This window comes from Scophthalmus maximus, chromosome 7 (assembly GCF_022379125.1).
Source record: "Scophthalmus maximus strain ysfricsl-2021 chromosome 7, ASM2237912v1, whole genome shotgun sequence".
Lineage (NCBI taxonomy): Eukaryota > Metazoa > Chordata > Actinopteri > Pleuronectiformes > Scophthalmidae > Scophthalmus > Scophthalmus maximus.
Window position 1 is genome coordinate 10,213,090 of NC_061521.1, and position 21,944 is coordinate 10,235,033.

At 42.5% G+C, this 21,944-nt stretch overlaps 1 protein-coding gene across 1 annotated transcript in view; it reads left to right on the forward strand.

Annotated features, from left to right (window-relative positions):
• Positions 1 to 21,944, forward strand: part of nell2a (neural EGFL like 2a) — a 71,813-nt gene that overhangs the window by 9,644 nt on the left and 40,225 nt on the right. The window contains exons 4-12 of the mRNA XM_035643342.2: positions 48 to 221; positions 2,159 to 2,255; positions 5,047 to 5,119; positions 5,877 to 5,959; positions 6,327 to 6,455; positions 8,694 to 8,796; positions 11,082 to 11,173; positions 12,897 to 13,002; positions 13,662 to 13,790. Of these exons, the coding sequence (XP_035499235.1) occupies positions 48 to 221; positions 2,159 to 2,255; positions 5,047 to 5,119; positions 5,877 to 5,959; positions 6,327 to 6,455; positions 8,694 to 8,796; positions 11,082 to 11,173; positions 12,897 to 13,002; positions 13,662 to 13,790 (986 nt within the window). The remainder of the gene's footprint in view (positions 1 to 47; positions 222 to 2,158; positions 2,256 to 5,046; positions 5,120 to 5,876; positions 5,960 to 6,326; positions 6,456 to 8,693; positions 8,797 to 11,081; positions 11,174 to 12,896; positions 13,003 to 13,661; positions 13,791 to 21,944) is intronic.

The following is a 21,944-nucleotide window of genomic DNA, read 5'->3' on the forward strand; positions in this document are numbered from 1 at the left end:
TGTCATTGTGTGGCAGTTACTGGAAGGACTATTTATTTCCCCTGCAGGTTTCTGGAGCTGGAGAGCAGTGGCCAGCGCAGCGAGGTGCGTCTCCACTACCGTACCAAAGGCCAACAGGCCCACACTGAGGTGTTCCCCTACAGCCTGGCTGATGACCAGTGGCACAAGGTGTCTGTGGCCGTCAGCGCCTCTCATGTCATACTACACGTCGACTGCAACAGGTAAGATGATGGAAATTTATATGGTAAATGGACTGTATTTATATAGCGCTGCACAAATTCACACATTCACACACTAACACACACACATTCATACAGGGTTCCAATATCTAGAGCTTTGTCCATCAGTCCTGTATCTCATTCACACACTGCCGACTCGGCCGTCAGGGGCAATTCAGTGTCAGAGTGTCGTCCAAGGACACTTCATCGTGCAGGGGGGGCGAGCTGGGAATCGAGCCACCGACGCTCCAAATAGTGGACGACCCACTCCGACTCCTGAGCCACTGCTGCCCTACGTAATGGATGGGACGATGAAGTTAAAAAAGGAACGCCGCCTAGGTTTTATACAACAGAAGGAATTATGTTAAGCAGACTTTTGCAGCTGCTCCTCATCTTTGTTTGAGGCTGAAGACGACATGAGGTGCTACGAACATAACAGACCCGAATCTCTGAGCAAACTGTTGGTGGTCAAAGATAATTTAGGTGTCTGGTAATGACAAATGAGAAGAAATGTGTGGAATGAATAAGAGCATATCACTGAAGACGATGTAAGCGGAGGGGAAATCAAGACTCAATTGACTAATCTTTTAACCCTGTATTTGTAGTTTCGAAGAACACTAGTGATGGGGGAAGCTCTCCGATATCATAATTGATTAAAACAAAAGAAAAAAACGAAATGATTTGCTCCTGTTTCAAAAAAGAATTCAGTATTATTGTTTTCATTAGAGATGAACCAATTCAATTCACTGGAGTGGCATCCGCCGTAGCATGACAGATCCATATTAAATCTAGCTTCTACGTCAATATCATTATAAAATTCAGTGTTTGCCTCATAATGGGTCAACGCATGTCAGCAAACTCTCCTCACTCTCGGTCAGAAGCCTCTGTTAAACAGGGATCGCACCATGTTGCAGTTAATAAGAACGCCTCGTCATTCCAGCTTCATCCTTGTTTACATCCAACCACACAAAGGCAGCGTAATGCTGCGGCGGTGTGAGATTTCATATACTGTAGCGTGGCACTGTTCTAAAATCAGAGGCGTGATGAGTAACACAACAGCGCCAGCGTCTGTCCCACCATTCCTCCTTCCCCCCTCTCCGTTCTACACACAGACGTCGATACGGCTCTTTTAACACCTCCACTCCCGACTCATTGCTGGAACAGCAACACCCCTCCATGTGGACCCTTTTTATACAGATTGGCGTGGCAGAATAAAGGAGCGTCATTCCCGCCTTGAGCAAGCTGTGTGAAAGGGGGCTCGGGCTTAACGATGGTTGCCCTGACTTGGATAACCTCGCCTTTCTTCCGGGGATGGAAAAGTGATCTCATTGCGGTTTAAACATCGCCTTACTAACTCCCTGAAAGCAGAGGGAGGGAGGGAGAAAGGGAATGGCAAGCGAGAGAGCCTTTGTGTGGACTGAATGACAAAGCTGAAACTGAAAATGAATTTGGTAACTACCCAGTGTAATTGAGCGAGTGTGTTGTTGTTGCTGTTGTTGTTGTTGTTGAGCATCTAAGTACATGGGACTACACGGCAGACTGCGGACTCTACTGATGGCAGCTCGGGTCAAATGCACCCCGAGTAGACCGGCATCGTACATGCATCTGCTGCATGAGAGGGGCCGTTACTGTTTATGTGTGTTTCTTTTCCCTGGCACGGTCAAAGAAGCAGACGGTGACACCATGTGTATCGCAGAGAGCATGTGGCTATCTATAGCCTCCGCAGGCAAAGAGTTAACAGAAGGATTTAACAGGTCAAGGCCTGCAGTGTGTGTGTGTGTGTGTGTGTGTGTGTGTGTGTGTGTGTGTGTGTGTGGGGGGGGGGGGGGTTGGTTATTGCTTATTTGAAATGTTGACAGATAGAAAAAGTGACTCAAAACATGAACAGAACTAACAACTTTCTGTGTGTGTGTGTGTGTGTGTGTGTGTGTGTTTTGCAGGATTTATGAGCGGGTGGTGGAAGCCCCCTACATGGACATCCCTGAGGACGCCTCCTTCTGGCTCGGACAGAGAAATGCTGCACATGGTTTCTTTAAGGTCAGAACCGGCGTACAGACGTGTCCTCTCTGCATATGAATATTGGTGCACGTCCTCGATCTCATCTGCGATGTTGGAAAACAACAAATTATTCAGAATGGCAAGAACAAGTAATTCATTGCAATCTCGGTTTACACTGTATCTTCTGCCTCTTTGTTCGGCTTGTTTGCGCTTTATTTATTATAGCTGTTGGGTTTAATTGCGTGCATTTCTCGAGGCTTACCATTTTAATTTGAGGCTTGTTCTGCCTATCCTAGGAATTTACTTTTTTTTTCAGTGTGTCATTGTTGCTCCCTTTCCCTTAGTCTGCAGCTAAGCCCAGTGCAATTATCTCAGCAAGTCCCACAACGCTGATCTGGGAGAAATCATTAAATAGCCTCTGGACTATGCTCATTAAGCTTCGTCTAAAGTATTGTTTATCAGACAGAGAGACATTTATTGCCTCCCGCGAACTGGACCACACTCCAAAATTTCCCACCTGGGGAGACGTGTTGGGGCAAAATGTCATCCTACCAGCAACTATAACTATTTTAATCAGCGTTCCAGTGTCTGGCTCCGTGTTTGACGGTGTGTCGATGTGTACCTGTGTGTGTGTGTGTGTGTGTGTGTGTGTGTGTGTGTGTGTGTGTGTGTGTGTGTGTGTGTGTGTGTGTGTGTGTGTGTGTGTGTGTGTGTGTGTGTGTGTGTGTGTGTGCGGCTGATAATGCCTTGTGTCCTGGCTTTTGAATTTCCTCTGTGTTAATTGGTAGATGAAAGAAGCCTCGGAGGTCACCGACTAATCTCGTCAAGTAGCGGCATCTCTCCCCATCACTCTGCGAAGCCGTGATTAGTTGCCAGGGCGGCATGTCGCCTTTTAAAACACACTACTTCATTAGTACACATGCACGCTCACACACACACACACAAACACACAGAGAGAAACAGTCAGTCTGTACGTGGACGCGGGCGTCAGCTGAACCCGACAAAATCCCAGCTGCCGCAGTAATACTCAAGAATTCACTTCACAACCCCAATAGATATATTCTTCATAGTCTACACACACATGTAAGATCTCATCTCTAATTCTACTTAAAGGCATTGTTGCGATTGTTGTGCATCCTATATCAAGCATTTTATTTTTGATTCAGGAAAACCCCAAATGCAACAAGAATCAGCACCTTCTGAAACATGCAAGACAGAAGTGTCACATTTTATTGTCAAGTTTTTTTTCCGTCTTTTTCTAACCTGGCAATATAAATCCTCTCATGATTGTTTCCAACATCCACCGTGATCAACTCTGCCACTCACTGTTTTTGACAAATTCCCATTTCCTGTACAGATGGGGCAGCCATCCACGTCCCACGTGTTATCGCAAGCATGGTGCGGTAACAGCGAGTCCCTGACACTGAAGGATTAGTTTGGAAAAAAAATGTCTGCGTCTCTCTTGTTGTTGTTTTTTCACTTGCCAGAAGGTGCAAAGCAAAGTCTGGCAACTGGTCGTTTAGATGGTGCCTGATTACAACACAGGCTCTGCTTAAAGTCAGTGAAATAAAGTGATCCTGTATCCCTGTGATAATTATTCAATTAGCTTGTTATTAGCTTGTTATAAAAATATATATTTTTTGTGTGTTTTAAAATCTTTTTGATGATTGATCCTAAACTTATATACATACTTACATTCAATAAGTAAGTGAATAACTAACTCGACTCATCATATACATATAAAACAACATCATAGAGTATCATGAGAGATGGGTTTTTGGATGTCAGTATGTAACTGGGGTAAATTCAGCTCTGTATCACACAATAGTCACCAAGCCATTCCCACTGTTAAGTGATCCAATCAAACCTCAAGGATTTAATTTGCATCCTTGTAATATTTAGCTAAATCTCACTCATATATTCCATTTCCCTCGCAAGTACATGACATTACTGAAGATAAAAGCACATAAAGTCATGGCACAGTCATAATTACTGTACAGATAAAGGGAGAGACGTAATGGAAAGAGTGTACGGCGCCTGCAGATAAATGTATAGCTTTATAGTTCCATTACAAGTTTGATAGACACAACTCCTATCTGCTCCCATTTCCGCACGTTGCCGTGACGAATCAGTGAATCTTTTCCGCAGGATTTTAAATTTATGGCCGGTAAATTGGAGTGGCAAGACAATTTAAAAAACAATTTCTCCTAAGTTGCACCACTCCACTTGTGTAAGGGAAATAAATGCACTCAAGGAATGAAATAGGCCCGGTTACCATAGCGACAGGCCGTGTGAGTGCCCGTGTGTGTGTGTGTTTGGGGTTTGTACACAGGACGAGAGGTTACCGGTGGGGACATGAATCAAATTGAATCTGTATCTTCTATTTGTGCTCATCAGAGGAGATTGGAGGAAACAAATAAAAGTTCCATCTCCCTACTCAGACCGCTGCGGCACTCGTTCTCTTAACTTCCCGTTGGTGTCCAGTGCTCAGATAATTCATCTCACAATTAGCTCCTCTGTCTCTCACTCCCCACTCTCTAAATTTGCCACCGCTCCCAGACTGGCTGTCGTTTCACTCCGATCAGTTTTATGACGCAGCAGTTCTCCAAGGTTCTCGTAAACAGGGCTGTTGGTTTTGTGTTTGCATGTCCTGCCCATGCCTGTGTTACAAGTCATCTCATGTGGAAAGTGTACTATCAGCACGTGTAGACACCGCCGCCCCTCTGGGTCCTTATCCACTTAGAACACATTAACATGCTTCATCTCATTTTTATCGCCCGTCTTGCTTTTTGTAAGGTGTTGTTGTCCCTTGTTGTGTGTCTGTGTCCAGGGAGTGATGCAGGACGTGGAGATCGTGGTGATGCCACAGGGTTACATCTCACAGTGTCCAGACCTGAACAGAAGTGAGTGCAGTCTCTTACTTAACACGTTAAAGAAGTGTTTCACTTAGTGTTTAGTTTAATTTAGATTACCCCTGGCACTTATTTTGCACAGTGCTGACTTGTTATTTATTTAGATTCTTGAAAGGCTCTTTACTCACTGGAGTAAAACAGCTTTTAAATTAAAACATATGTTTTCCCCCAATTGTTTTATTTTACAGTTTTGGAAATCAGACAGTTTTGAACAATCGCCATGTTTTGCCTTCAATCACTCTCACAAACTAAGTCTAATAAATGTTGATATGATTTTGCAGGGACTGTTTCATCCATCTTAAAATAATTATCTGTTGCTGATGGAGGAGCCCACCACACACACATTAAAGAAATGATTTACACAACTCAATTAATTCATTTATTTCTCAGTTTAGCGCGACTTATATTGGTAATCTGTGGGAGTCTTGAGACGGAAAACGTTTTGATGCTGAGCCAATTTTGGGATTCAGATAGTTGCCAGTGCAGTGATATTTTTGTCTCGGATCTTTCGTACATAAATTAGAGCTCTTTTCTATGCCTTTCCAATACAACCTTCTCAGTCAATGTTCAAATGTTCTATACATTTTTCATTTTTTAAATTGTGTTATTGGTTATATCACAATTTCTTGATATTATTATGTGCACAGTCTCTATTTGTCTGTTATAACTGCCTCATTTAGCAATTAATATAGATTATTATCATCATGTCAGCTGAATTACATGCACTAAATGACAGTTTGTCTCTCAGCATGCCCAACCTGCAATGATTTCCATGGACTTGTGCAGAAAATCATGGAACTGCAGGACATCCTCGCTAAAACATCCAGCAAGGTAAAAATATTGTGACATGATCTGTCTATTTTGACAGATAATCCAGAATTTGAGCGTTATGGTAAAAAGAAAATATAACCACTTTAGATTTTTGCTAAAACACTGTGCTGTAGCATATATCCACTTGTCATCTTGCTTCTGTCAGTAACATTGATTGCAACAGGCTATTGTTGAAGTATGCTCTGTTATGATACTGTGTGTGTGTATAATGTGTTAATGGTGTCTTGATGCCACTGGTTTGCTTCTGAAGTGCTGCGTTCTCTATGTGAAAATAGACACAGAACCAGGTCCGCTCTCATCTTCTCTCCTTCTTGCTTTTTGTTTTGCTTTTTTTTTTTGCGGGGCGCTGGGTTGGTGGCGTGAGCAGCTGTCCAGGGCAGAGGAGAAGATGAATGGGCTGGATGGCTGCTATTGTGAGAGAACCTGCAGTGTCAAGGGGGTCGTCTACAGGGAGGACGAGGGCTGGACAGATGGCTGCAGGAACTGCACATGCACGGTGGGGCTTCACACACGGGCGCTCGACTGTGTGTGTGTGTGTGTGTGTGTGTGTGTGTGTGTGTGTGTGTGTGTGTGTGTGTGTGTGTGTGTGTGTGTGTGTGTGTGTGTGTGTGTGTGTGTGTGTGTGTGTGTGTGTGTGTGTGTGTGTGTGTGTGTGTGTGTGTGTGTGTGTGTGTGTGTGTGTGTGTGTGTGTGTGTGTGTGTGTGTGTGTGTGTGCGTGCGTGCGTGCGTGCGTGCGTGTTAAAGAAAGAGAAGGGAGAAAATGTAACTGCTCCTGTCGTAAGTGTTGGCTTTTTGTTTTGCTCCCCTGTTCATCAAGCCTGTGTGTGTGTGTGCGTGTGCTCGGGCAGGGTAGAGGTGCAGAGTGCCATTGTCGACAGCTTGTATTTTCATTATTTTCTTGCATTAGTGGAGGGTTGCCCCAGTTACCCGGAAAAAAAAGAGATCCTGTATTGAAAACCTGCTCAGGATTAGACACATCGACAGCAGTGCTTAGTAATGCTCAATTCTCTCAAGGGCCTACTTTGTGCTGCACAAAGTTTGAATAATTGCCAAATAGAGAATTAGAGGCGATTGGAGATCTGGGGCTTGTGCCACATCAGCAAACAGATTTCACTCCCCGTCAGTCTACGCAGCGTTGGAACAGAGAACCCATACGCTGCTACTGAAGACCTCCAACCAGCCAATGAGAGGCCTTCGCGCACCACTACTCAACATGCAAAAAATAGGAAATCACATATCTCTCAGTGCACCGCACCTAATTGCTCTTGACAGATGATAATTATCATCAGGGATTTGTTCTGCCCACTCATCCTATGAAATCGCTCGGTTCGCCAGGAACGGTGTGTTTCCGTTCCTGGGCTGCAATTAAGGAATTAGATGGGATATGTTCCTTACCTTATGTGTGGCAATTAGCCATGACCTTTAAAATTCAAAGGTCATGCATTAAGATGTTATCAATTATGTGGATAAGGTTCATAGATGTTGCTGTCACAGAGCTTTCATCCGTGGAGGCGATGTTAATTACAGGCAGAGCTGGAGAGAAGGAGATAACATTTAAGAATATTACATGTGGGGGGTACTGTTGAAATCTGCTGCAGGTTATGAGTCGATTCAAAACAGTGACTTCTGCCATTTTAGAGATTGAGCATACCCTCCATTTCTGCAACCATCCTCACAGCTAGCATGTTTAAAAAAAATGCTTCTGAGGAGTGGAGGATGTGCTGGGGGAAAATGTTTTATATGGGCCAGCATTTACTGTATTAGACATTGACGTGCACATTTGTGCCACTGACGGTTTCTAACCATCTTAGCAGTGCAAACTTGTGACAAAATATCTAAAATAAAAGAAGTTTCCATATTAATTATTGTGCACCATTCAGCTTGATATAATCTTCTTCACTCTGCAGGCTGAGACAGCAGTCAACAATGGCAAACTGTGTTAATGTATTGTACAGTTGTTGAGTCACTTAGTGCAAACTTACGTTAAGGACTCACAAACACATTTTGGCGATCAGCTTTTTGAGGACAACAAAAAATAGCCACTCAAGAAAAGAAAATACCACAGCAGTAGGCGATATCTCACCGTCGAATCGTATTGCTCGAACTCTGAATCCTCTCAGTTGGAAGATAAGAGCAGGATAATGATGTTTCAAAATCATCAGCCCCGTCTTTACTAATCTGCCTTCACGCTGAGCATCGAATGGGTTTTGTACGATCGTTCTTGTTCATTTACAAGCACCTTTGATGGTCGTGTCCTTCACCTGGATGATGCATTGAGCCATATTTTTTCCATTTGCCCATACTGTACATATTCTGTTTGAAATGCTGACAAAACCTTTTGCTAGAAAAATTCTAATCTTTATTCAAGGTCCACTTTAAAGCAAACACTTAGTTAGTGTCTGTGTGCGTGCGTGCGTGTTAGGGGTTATGAGACTGATTCACCGGCTGATATTATCTTATAACAGATATATCGGATAGTGTATTTATTGGCTGGTAAGTGGCAAGACAGAGTTGCAGAGTTTGTAAACCTAACCTGTTTTTAATTTAACAAGTTTAAATTACATCTGCAGAATGTCTCTTATTGCATATTGTGATCACAGTTTCTACGAGATCCTTTGTGTCCATAAAAACTCAAATAGGTAAATCTGCAGAGATTATTATATACTTTTTACATATATTTGTGTTGTTTCTATTACTCTCTCTTAACAGCGTATGTTTCTCTCCCTCCTCCAGAACGGCACGGTGCAATGCGAGGCCATCTCCTGCCCTCCCCCTCAGTGCCCGGTCGCCACAGTGCCTGCCTACATTAAGGGTGCCTGCTGCAAGGAGTGCCAGCGTGAGTCAAGTACCCTTAACCTCGTCACCCTCCCACATGCATGCAATCATGGACACAATTGTGCGCAAACACGCTCACGGGGCAGCAAAGCAACCGCCGCCACCACCACCACCACCACCACCACCAGATTTAGAGAACACATCACGCCTCCACAAGAGCTGCCTAACAATTGACCGGGGCTCTGCTGTGTTGCTAAGCTACCTCCTAACATGCCTCTTGAGATGGGTCCGTCCTTTTGCATATACATGGACCAATCAATTATTCACCAGTGGGCTTCAAAACACAGATGGCCACCAGTCACACAGACATGAGCCCGTAAATCTGCGATGGTTGCAAGCGATGTAAAGGAGCTCCTGTTTGCGACCCGCATGACTGTGGGAAAATGGAAAGAGAAAGAAAAATGTTACCGTGGTAATAGTGTCTTCTTAAATGCCCATTTAACAATTTCGAGCGCTGGAATGTTCTTGCTGGATAAATAATGCTGTTTCATCTCATATCTACAAAGAGGGTCTGTCTTTTTTTTTTTTTTTTCCAACAAGACTCTTGAGTTCAGCAGTGAACTCTTATTAGCCTCTTCACCGCAGCTCTCTGCATCTCTTACTCGCTCAATTCCCATCTCAATAAAAATAGATTTTAAGGGATATTAACTTTTCTCACCCCAATATTATTCTGATGTTGACCCAAATGAGCTGTGATGCATCCGCTGTAAAAATAAAATGCAGAGGGAGCTGCCTGTCAAGAACAAACTCTAACATGTGCATTGAGTAGGGGGCTTCATTATCTTAGTTCAGACTTAATACGTGTTTTTAATAGCTGAGGTTCTCACCTGTGACTTACAGAGGGTTACACACTATATGAATGATTAAAAAATGTAGCAGACTTGTATGCACACAGAATGTAAACGTAGTCGACTATACGTGTGTGTATTATTTCTTTGCAGATATAACTCCACATCTTGTGCAAGCTGTCTTCACTTGAGCGCTTTCTCACCACACACTCCCACGCGCTGCCGCTTCCTTTGCAAAGCAAATAATAGACGAGTTTTGAACTCTTTATCGGAAAGACACACATTAGTTGTGGATTGTAATCAGCCGGCGTCGGCATTCATTTCCACTGACCCAAGGGTCAGAGGCGCTTTAAAGTGTGATTCGGGAATCTGCCGCTGCGCTACACAAATGAAAAACATATGGCAGGTAATCCCCTTAAAGTCAACACCCCTGCGCTCGCTTATCTCAGCGAGGTAGACAAACGCACGCGGCTAATTACGCATGCTGCGGCTTTGGAGAGACGAGCGCCGCAAGTTTCCCCACTACAAAGACACGTTTCGCTCTCCAAATTAAAGCCTTATCTCGCCGCACAAGGCCTTGCAGGGGGGAGTTCTGAATCTGTTTCTTTTTCCTTTTTTTTTTCTTTTCCTTCTCTCTCGATGGTCTGTCAAGTAGAATGTCAAATGGCGGTTTCAGAAGTCCTTCACTTTCATGATGCCCTGCTTTGTGATAGGACCCAACCTGTGGTGTCAATCACATACTCCCTTCCTCCAGATCAGTCTGAATCTGTCTGACCCCCAACTGCTCATCAAACACACACTTTCTGCCCATGTTGTTATTCTGACCCCCCCTCCCCTTTATAATTATATAAAACTCTGCTAGTTAATTATTCCATCACGTCCTCGGTAGCACTGGGGCATGATATGCTTGATTTGGTTTGATTTTATTTACCTGAGGACTTGAAAAATAATGAGGACAGATTGTATCATGCATGTCAAACAGCACTGTTATATAAGACCATAATCAAGTGTTCATAATCGAGGGGTGGTGGTATTCAAATTAAAAGTTTATTTGCAATTACAGAAAATATTAGTTTAATTACTGTCAATGAAAATCAGTTTTCTGTTCTTTGTCTCTTTTTTTATTGTTTGTTAATTGAATACATTTGGGTTCACGACATCACATTAGGCATTGGCCTTTGCTTTTTCACATCTTTTCGTCTGAATAATTTGCCACATATTGGTACAGTATATTGAATTGTGCATGTGTTCAGCAACAGATCTAATTTAAACAACTTATAAATCTTAGAGCAATACGATGTATTTAGACACGCTCGCAATCATTTATTTAGGGCTGACGCATTAAAGATAAGCCACAATCATTAAATGAAACAGAAATACAGATTATTATCTTGAACATGACACTGAGGAAATGTGGTTTTCAAGAGAGCAATGTGCTTTTTATGTCTATATCTATTTTTTATGTGTATACTGATATTGTCTCGGTGTCTACTACCAGCTGTCTGCCTGTTTGCTGGAAGAGAGCTGGTGGAGGGGGATCGGAGGGCGATGCGCGACTCCTCTGGCAGGTGCCTGCTGTTTGAATGCAGGGTGAGTCATATCAATACACGCACACGTACACGTACACGTACACGTACACACACACACACACACACACACACACACACACACACACACACACACGTACAAACACACACACACACACACATACACACACACAAACACACACACACACACACACACGTACACGTACACACACACACACACACACACACACATACAAACACACACACACACACACACACACACACACATTAGCACACAGTTATTCAAAAGGATTCTGATCAAACTCCTCTCCAGAATGAGACACCTTAATAACTCTTGTGACCAAGCACTTCAGCTCGATCAATGTCCATGTTGCAGTGCACGACAGCTCGCTAAATACTCATCCCACAGCTACCTTGACCCACCCTGGCGAGATAAATCAAGCCCCGGTGAGCCAGCATGCGCGACTCTCTGCTCCTGCTGAAATTCTTTGATCTGACCTGTCATTGTTGCCTTTGTGATCTAAAGACATTGGCTCTATCCTAGTAATTCAGTTTTACATTTGGGGGCCAGAGCGGTGAGCTTGTCAATCACAGGACGCCGCAGCCGTTCTTCAGCACCAATCATCAGATATCACCGGGGGTGCCAAATCATATTTCTTTTCCCCAATTATTCAGAGTATGTGCTTTTGTCTGCCTGGCGCACCAGATGGGTGGGTCGCTCACTTTTGGGAGTAATTCACTTGATGACATTATGCCAGACAGGCCCAATCAATCACAGAGAAGTGATTTGAAGCTTTTAATCACCCGACTCTATCGCATCAACCAGTGCCTGCATGAATTCTGCAAAGCTCCATTAGTGTCTGCAGCTTCAGACAGCTGTGGGGCTTGCTTGCCCACACCTGGCCCATCTGTAGTCCCAGTCTACTGACTGGCAGTCTCCGGCAGATCAAAGAAATGAGGATGGGACGTTCTGTCAGTCTGCCCACTGCCGCACACTCCTGCAGGCTTCCCCTGACAGCTGCTTGTCACGTCTCTGATCTTCCGTCTCCCTGCCGGCTGCAGGGGGGCTACAGTTTTTTGGGGGGGGCGGTGGGCGGTAAAAAGTCAACGGCGAGGCTTGTTAGGAAGTTGGCTTGGGCACTTTCTGGGGAAAAGTTTGTTCCATGATTTCATGTGAGCATGCTATGTACTGTATGCCTACAGACTGTGACAGCTCATGGAGCTGTCTTGTGAACAGACTCGTTTGAGATTATCCTCAAACATTTGTGCACCACAAATAGACAGAGAAGGCCTATTGTTTTTTGTCCAACTGTGTCTGGTGTTAATGTCTCTGAATTAGCATCAGTCATAAGGACACGGATGAGATCATTAGAGAGACCTGCCAAAGGCCTGCTGGGTGAAGGGCCCCCTAATTAGGTTTTACTCTCTGACTAAACACACACGCAGAGATAATCCCGAAGATTGATTCACCGTTGGTATAATAGAGATGCATCACAAATCACAATGTAAATCATCGTGGAGGAAAGAAAAATAAAGCTTTTTTTTCTTTCTCTCCTCCACAAGTAGTTTGGGGGGGGGGGAAGAAATCTGCTATTGACCAAATGAGTAATTGGTTTGTAATGAACACACAGGGAGGAGGGAAACAAGGACAGAGAGGGAGGAAACACGATAGATGAATAATTACCTTCATAATTACATCCAAGGCCTGAGCAACAAAAAGGACCCAGAGAGGAGCTCACAAGGATTTTGTCTCTTACTCATCACAGGACAGGACGATGCACCGAGTCGTCCCCAGCGAGCCTTGTCCTGAGCTCAACTGTCCAGAGTCGGAGCAGATCACCTTGAGTGACAGATGCTGTAAAGTCTGCAGAGGTATGGACCAAACATCAGCCCGCACTTATATGACTACTAGCACATCTAACTTAAATTTAGACGCACAGAAAGATAATGGAAGAGTAATATTTGCAAGGCAAATAAAAAAAAATGCCCATGTACAATGAGAATTAGACACTAGCAAAATGAAGAGATGTCATCACTGACACTTTAGCCAGCAATGAATTTATAAGCATTTCTTTCACTCGAGTGTACATGGGGAACAGATCAAAGAATTCGGAATTTCAGGACCTTCTTACTGCAAGAAATTACCAAATTCACATGTAAAGAAGATGGCTGCATGTAAAGAAGGAAATCCCATCTTAAAATGGCATTAACACGTGTTTTATATGTAAGACATATAAAATGAGATCATTTCTGTAAGACTTATTTGTATTTATTTGTACTTGTAGCTCAACATATCCCCAATATAAACATGTTTTTGTTCTATTGACGATCAAACGTCACTGTGATAAATCAGAGGAAATGAATGCTCCTTTGCCGTAATATACCTGGGGAAGGAGCCACAAGGAAGGATACTCAGAGAAAAGGTTACGGCACTATGACATAACCTTTCCAAAACCCCCTGTATGCCTCCATCACTCCGCTCCTCTTCTCTCCTCTGGGTCTCAACCTTTTCCTCTACGTGCCTCCTGCAGGTCATGACTTCTGCTCAGAGGGCCACGGCTGCGTGGAGCACTCGGACTGTGTGAACCTCGAGGCGGGAGACTGCTGTGTTTGTAAGGACGGCTTCCGCCCACTTCGAGACGATAATGCCTACTGTGAAGGTAAGGCATGGCTCGGAATGACAAAACCCTGACTTTCAGCCGAAGTTTGTTCCCCCTCCAAGCGTGGATATGTGGCCGTTTTGTTTTGTGGCTGTGTCTGGGCTGCATCAAAGGGGTCATGAGGGGATCTTGTCCTTTGCTTTTGGGAGGTGGGCCGAGATTCCAAAAAGTCTGACTTTTTTTGTAACCCACAGGTTACATATGCTCTGCGTTGCAGCTAGCAGACATGGTCCACCACAAAAAAGATTTTTTCAATAAATATAAGACATGGAATTGGCGTTTTCAATACATTTGTTGTATTTTTTTTGTTCCTGTTTTTTATTTTCTGTTTAGTGGAAGTGCCACATTACTCTCTGCTGACTTGACACTCAAAAGTGTTGGCTTGCAAACTTGTTTGAAACTGTGTCTCTACATTGGGACAGTTTTTGGTATTAAAACCCTAAAAGTACAGGTTTAAAAAAAAAAAATGATAAGCATACACCGTGAATTGTAAAATAATGTGGACATTTGCTAAATAATCATGACGGCACTTTGTTGAATTCATGCTTTAATGTCATAATCCTTTTGTGATGGGAGACCGTAATCCTCTCATTATTTTCAGAATGCATTTTGAGAGACTAATGTTTCCCTGCTCAGCCAGTTGATTAATTTGTGATATAAAAACATGCTGAGGAGTTTCTGTGTTGGCATGTATTCAGTGTCACTGTGCTGTGCCATCTGTCATCGGCGAAGTCAATCATTACTGAGTGCATGCTGAGGTTCGGGTGGCTCAAGCCATGTTGCACTTTAAAGTAAAACACAATGCAATTGATTATATCAGCGAGGCTCTGACAATGTTTTACTTGATTGCCTTATGGGTGTCCCACATTACATGACCTGATAAACCTCCTCCGTATCTCGCCGAGCATTCATCTCATTATATGTTGATGGTGAAGCGAGCTCGAACGTTCACTCGCAGAACTGATGGTGCCTCAGCTCGATTCATCATCACACATCTTGGCTGAAGTTTGGCTTAATTTAACTCGATGCATCATTGAAGACTGATGACACGATCATCTCTAATACTATGTGTATCCTGTCGTACGTTGCAAACATAACGTCATAGCTGCTATCCCTGTGCAACTCTGGTATTAATGAGCAAACATGGCATCAGAGATAGTCACATTCCTCGGCTTATGACCTTGACAGTTGCCGTGTCCATATACAGCCTTCATCTTCCCTTTTCATTGTGTGTGTGTGTGTGTGTGTGTGTGTGTGTGTGTGTGTGTGTGTGTGTGTGTGTGTGTGTGTGTGTGTGTGTGTGTGTGTGTGTGTGTGTGTGTGTGTGTGTGTGTGTGTGTGTGTGTGTGTGTGTGTGTGTGTGTGTGTGTGTGTGTGTGTGTGTGTGTGTGTGTGTGTGTGCAGTTTTAGAGCATCTGTTTGTGAGCACATGCCCTGGCCTATTTTTTTTTTAATCTGCAGTCCACACACTCCCTGTAATATATTCCCTGTCACTTTCAACAAGATGAGGCTAAAGAGTCGATCGAGCCGCCGAGCGCTTTGTTACTGTAATCAAGCTGCTAAATGAAACAGTAGTAGTTCACAACTTCTGCAGATCTCACATTACTTTGCAGCGGGGAGCAGTTGTCTGGGCAATTAGGCCCGAGGAATCTGCAGTATTAAAGATACCATCGGTCTTAATTTATTGGGAAGTGATGCTGTGGGTTGTAGTTTGTGATCAAATGGACAATAGCAGTGCGCAGCCGTGGCCTCTTTGAAAACATAATTGCGCCACAGGTGGAAAGTTATTAACATTTAATCAACCAGTGTGCTTTAGTAAAATTTCGGAGGTAGTAGTTCATAAGAATTTCTGCCTGATGCCTTTTACTCAAACTCCGGTACGTTTCAGATGCTCTGATTACTTTACATTTTAAATCTCAGTCAGTTAGAAAATTTGATGCACTGTAAAATTACCCAACACTACATAGAGTGAGCAGTAAATATCTTTTTGGTTTTGGACAGAAGTAATAATATTAATAATTAAATATGTCAACTTGGGCTCTGGAAAATTGTAATGGGTATTTGTTATTGTTGTTATGAATTATGTAATGTAGACCAACAATTATTTGCTCAATCTAGAAAGTTAAAAAAACAAAAACAAATGTCAGCTAGAAATGTGAAGGATGTGAGTCGCAGTGACAAACCCACACAGCATCATCTCCTGACTCTGAAATCCCCTCCTGCTGCTTCCATCCACCCATTTTCCGCCGCAGCTTTTCTCAGGGAAACAAGCTCTGATAAGCTATCGGTTCATCTGCAAACAGCGGACACACAGAGTGAGCTTGTGAACACAGCGGAGCATTTAGCAGCTACAGAGCCGGATATTTCCCTCGGGGAAATGGTGGAGACCAAAACAGAGGGAATATCGGACTAGAATTTATTAGAAAGCCACAAATATTAAATAACAACAATAACAGCTTGATGAACAAGTTGTGTATACATCTTAATGCACTGTCTCCAAGTGGCCTAAAGTTTAAAACAAAAAAAAACTATATGAATGTTTTACCCAAAACAAATGTTTTGGGTAAACTTTGACGCCCACTTTCCTGAGGGGTTGGAAGGCAATTCTAATTCAAGTGCCAAACAGGAATGTTAGACTCATAATTCATCTTGAGCAGAACATTATAGGATTGAAATTGATATTAGTTTTCATTTTCATTTAGTTTTTCAGTTTGGTTTTTGATTTCAGTTTAGTTTTAGTTGTTTTAGTATGTTTTGACTATATAGGTTATTCTTTATATTAGAATAACAGTTTTCCAGTCATTATAAGGAAAACCTTGATTGGTAGAGGTGCAAAAGGTAGTTGGAATCCACTGCGCCGCCCTTCTCTTGAACTACTCCGTGGCAAACTTCATTAGATCCGTATGTGTAAATCAATGGAGGAAAACCAAAGCTGATTTTAGCTGTAATTCAGTTTCGTTTTTGTTTGTGTTACATTGTTCATTGTTGTTTTTATATATTTATTGTTTTTTATTTGAACTGTTTTCATTTTTATTGTAGTTAACAAAATGATGTTGTCGCTGGTAGTTGTAGTTAGTTTACATTAACTATAACAACCGTGGTCTCGCTAGATTTTGCGCTCCACTCACACATTTAAACATTTTTTGCCCGACAAATGAACCAGACAGTTTTCTTTTTCTTTTCTTGCAGCTTGGTTGATTTTAGTTTTATTTATTTTTTTCACAAGCTGCCCAAACACTGTCAGCGGTTCATTGCTGTAGAAATAAGGATAGAGCACACCATCCCATCACCCGTGTGCAAGTAAGCACAAGCAGACAGAGTTTTGCTTCCAATACCATCCTATGAAATTGGATGGCAGTGTTTGTGGTAAGTGTTTGCATCAGAGACGACACAGAGAAACCTGGAATTGACTCAATTTGCTGATGGAGTTCTCTCAAAAGCAATTGATTTTCTCTGTGTCTCTGTAACTCACTTACTATAAATGATTGTGTGTGTGTGTGTGTGTCCTGTGTGGAAAATGAAAGAACAGTATTGAAGATCCTGTGGCTGGATGAGAGAATGTTTGTGTTCATATGATAGAGGAAGCATTTTGTGGCTGCGAGGAGATGTACGAGATGAGGGAAATCAGCTGCTTTCAATTCTAGATGAGTTTCAACACAGGTGGTGCCTGTGAGATGAGATGTGAAGTGCAACTTAGAGGAATCTTTGTGTATTGAACACAGCGGGGAGATGATAAAAACAGAAAGACAGACGCGCGCGCACACACACACACACACACACACACACACACACACACACACACACACACACACACACACACACACACACACATCTTCTTGTCAAACGTAAAGACAAACATCACAAAAAGCCGAGATGGATACTAGCGCTTTAAAACATTCCTAGGTCAGAGATGGGCTCGAAATAGCCGATGAGATCATTTCTGTGTAAATTTTTCATAGGAGCAGCAGTAGGGAAAACTCAGGGGGATACTGGCCCTGTCTTTGTGTGTGTGTGTGTGTGTGTGTGTGTGTGTGTGTGTGTGTGTGTGTGTGTGTGAGTGTGTGTGTGTGTGTGTGTGTATGCGTGCAGGTGCGTGTCTGTGTACGTGTGTTTTTTCGCTCCATCCCATCCTCGCAGTGCAGTCGGGCTGAAGGCCTATTTTGCTCCATGCAAGCATGTGTTTAGGGCAGAATTAGACGGAGGGGCGAGCAGCGGAGGAGTGGCAGACTGTGTGATTGTCTCTAAATTGAGCAATCAGTATAGTTCAACGTGTTCCGATAATACCATTATTCATCCCAGCATTGTAGAGGACTGCGGGCAGAGAGACATCTCCCATTGTTGTCTGGTTTTTGAAATGCCCTACTTTAGAAATTCTCCGTCAGAATTGCTCAACAAGAAGGACTGCTTTGGAGTTGTTGTTTTTTTCGTTTTTTTTGTGGCATCCATATGGGAAATATGAAATACAAAATGATATTCTGTAAAATAGAGGAAATAGAAGGGGACAAAGTAGGCAGCAGGAATTTTACTGTTATGAACAACTTGTCCTAGAAAAGTGTTATTTTACTGACGCATTTTCAGGGACACTGCACATTATTGAATTGATGATAATTTACGTGTACCACATTCAGGCAAATGGATAATATTGGATAGTTAGATTGTTAGTTAGGTAACAACACACATTTTAGAGGGTTGGCTCACCCATGGCTCACATACCTACTCTGATGTTTAGCCAATGTTTTTTTTTTTTTGTCAGCAAATCCCAAGAAAATCCCAAAACCTACTTCTGAGTTCCTGTTCTGGTCTGTTTGACTCGAGACTTAAGTCTGAATGTGCTCCCATTTAATACCTTTCCAAAAAATATCAATCTCCAGACGTGACAGACATTGCCCAACCAACTTTACACTCGCTAATGTTGAATTGTCTTTCAAACACGTCACACATCAAGATGGAGTGATAGAGACACGTGAAATACTCAGATAGCCCCAAACCTATTCATTTTTAGTTTCCATTTTAGAAAGGGTTTTTTTTTTGTACTTTTGCCTGGGACTTTTTTGTTCCAGCTGCTTATCTGGTTCGCTGGTGATTGTTTACAACAGCCGGACGGTGTATGTGGCAGACTTAATATAAACTACTGTGGCCCTGTTTATCATAATGAAAGAACATGTCGCCTTGTGCAACCATGTGGTTCACTGATGTGTTTTTAATAGGTTTTGGTTAACAACGGAGCTCCGTGGTGCAGAGGAAATTGTTATAACAAGGCCACACAGCTGACTGACTCGTTAGAAGGAGCAGTTCGTTCATGTTTTATTTGTGTTTTTTCAGAATAAGACAAATATTAAATATTTAAAAATCAAGAGACACACCATTTTCCAGAAGTACGTGTGTTATTTGGGTGAACCGACCCCTTTGCAGTGCACCTGCAGTAATGCAGCATGAATGAAAAACAATATGAAGATATTATAAAGCAAACTCAACAATGCAAAAAGACAATATTACAGCAACAGGGAAAACTAAACAAAAAAAGCCCTGCCCTTTCAAAATGACTCTGCTGACTATCAGGCTGAAGCGAGGAGGAGTTACGGCTGAAAATGACATGATGTCGCAACACAATGGGCCTATAAGAATAATAACAAGGTCATGTCTGATTGGTGCATCAAAGCTACAGCAGCTGAATGAGGAGGTTGCATCAATCGAGCTCAGTGAACGCACACAAGTTAAAATAACCTGTGTGTGCAGAGGCTTTATATATGGTGGTGACACATTTGTTTGTCCATTAAGATTCTAAACGTAACATTACATTAACTCCACTTGATGTAATTAATGTGTGATAATGTCCATCTATATCTCCAATATAAGTGATTTTTTTTTTATCACCTATCAGTTCTAATCGCGCGTGTTTGTGTCCGCGAGCACGGACCAGTGCCGCCGTCTTTTGAATGTCAAAAGGTGGCGGCAGGCTAATTGGCACTGACTGAAGAGCACGGCCCGCTCCAAAACCCAATCACTGTCAGGATGAGGCCCGAGCCCCTGGGCTCCCCACCTGCTCGGTTTCCTGACCCTCACACACACACACACACACACACACACACGGGGGCAAACATGTCCACCCCCGACTGGCTGTGTGTTTGTTTACACACAGCCCACCTCTGTGGCCGCGCTGAAATGTCACCCAAAACAGACAATCCCACCTTCGTCCCGGCAGTCCCCACCAGTGTAAATAACAGTATCGCCGCTCAGCCAATATCCTTCAAATGCCACCAGGGTTTCCGCTCTGCTCCATCTTTTCCAGATGGGATCACACCTAATTCATTGAGCGCTTTACGCTCAGACTGGAGTATTTCCACGTATAGGACCGATCTAACTTCACTGACACAAACTAAATTCACTACCTCACTGTGTAGTTACAGATTCATTTGCAGATTCAGTTTGTACAAGCAAAACACATAATCTCATTCATAACGTTAAGAAAAATGTGATTTATGGTTTTAGATTAAACTCACCAATCATATAAAAGTAGTTAAAATTTGCTCCACTTGAACCAACTACAACATAAAAATTATGCTTACAGTTAATGCATGAGTAGTAATGATCCAATACCCTACTTGAGTTTAATGTATTTTTTTTTAATATAATTTAATACTCTAATTAATGGTTCATTTTTGCATAATGCTATACACTTTACTACACTTTGCTGACAAAATGCATTTACCTAAAGTAGACTTTTATGAATGTGTATATATTCCACGTGTATTTTACATTGTGTTAGTGCTACTTTTCAAATAATTCTTCCATCACTGAGGAAAAAAAATGTTCGCTGTTCGGTTAGTATGAAGCGTTAACATCTCATCTCAACAACCCAATACGGTTCATTTTCATGATGTAAAACATGCAAACACTTTGACTCTCCTACATATATCACACTGTAGCATCCCACCCAGTAATAACTGGGTAAAAGTAAATGCATGGATTGATAAGTTAATGAATAATAATTAACACGAGGAGAAAAAGAATTATGTTGCAACACATTTCCTTTGTTGTCAGCCCTTTTATCGAGCGCTGGAAGCCGTTTCTGCTCCTGGTTACTATATTGTTTAGACCTCTGGTCTACAGGCGGCACTCGGTCTCAGAGTGAAGAGTGATGGATGATGATGCTCCATCGATTTACGCACGGTGTAAAATCTTTCCCAGATTAATGATTGCAGTGATGGAGGCAAAAAAAATAAAAAAAACATTCATGCTTACAGCACACAAACACGACACTTTTGTCCATAAGATGCGGCGGGGCTTCATTTAACTCGTGACAAATCAAAGTGCGTTAAGTGCGTGTTCAATGTTACATGTATGTAGACACCTACACACACACTTGATGCAGTAGTCCAATGCCTGGTAGATGTTTGCATGTAATGATTAAAACTAACACACACAAACACACTCCTCCTCCTCGTCCACCACCTTTAGTCATTTGACGTTCGCTGTGCTCCGTCAGGATGCAGGTTTCTGAATGTTTACAGTGATCGATCACAACGTGAGTGGCTGGTATTTAGACGACGACTGCGCTCTCAGAATTTTCACTCTTGTTGCTTCCTAACAGGATTCTGTCCACTCCGTCACCCTGATTGGCTCCTGCTCCTTCCCAAATTGCCAATGACGTTTTTGCTCGTCTGCGTGGGATTTTTTTCTGAGACTGTTTATTTAGGGATGATTGTCCAATTTATTTAGTTGACAAGATACTGAAAAGATTTTTTCTGGCGAGACAGTATACCTGTGGTTCATGTTCAGGTAACGGCGCAAAAATGAAACTACGAGCTGCGAACAAAGAGTAATTTTGGCTTGTTGATCGCTGCTGTCTTTCCCTGACACGCCCTACAATAGGACATGTGCAAACAGGCCTAAATACTAAAGTCTATACCTGAGCTGCGGATGAAATAAGCAATTTCAAGACAACACTTTTGACAACAAACAACGAATGTATAAACTAAACAGTGGATTCAATGATTTATGTTCTAATTGAACATTATTTTGAATCTTTGTGAGAGAAAAATACAATATATGCAGTGAATATTAAAAATAATAGTTGTAATAATGTTGTGCTGAGAGTTAGATACTACAGGAGGTTTGATGCTACACTTCTGAACCAAATAATCATTTTCCACC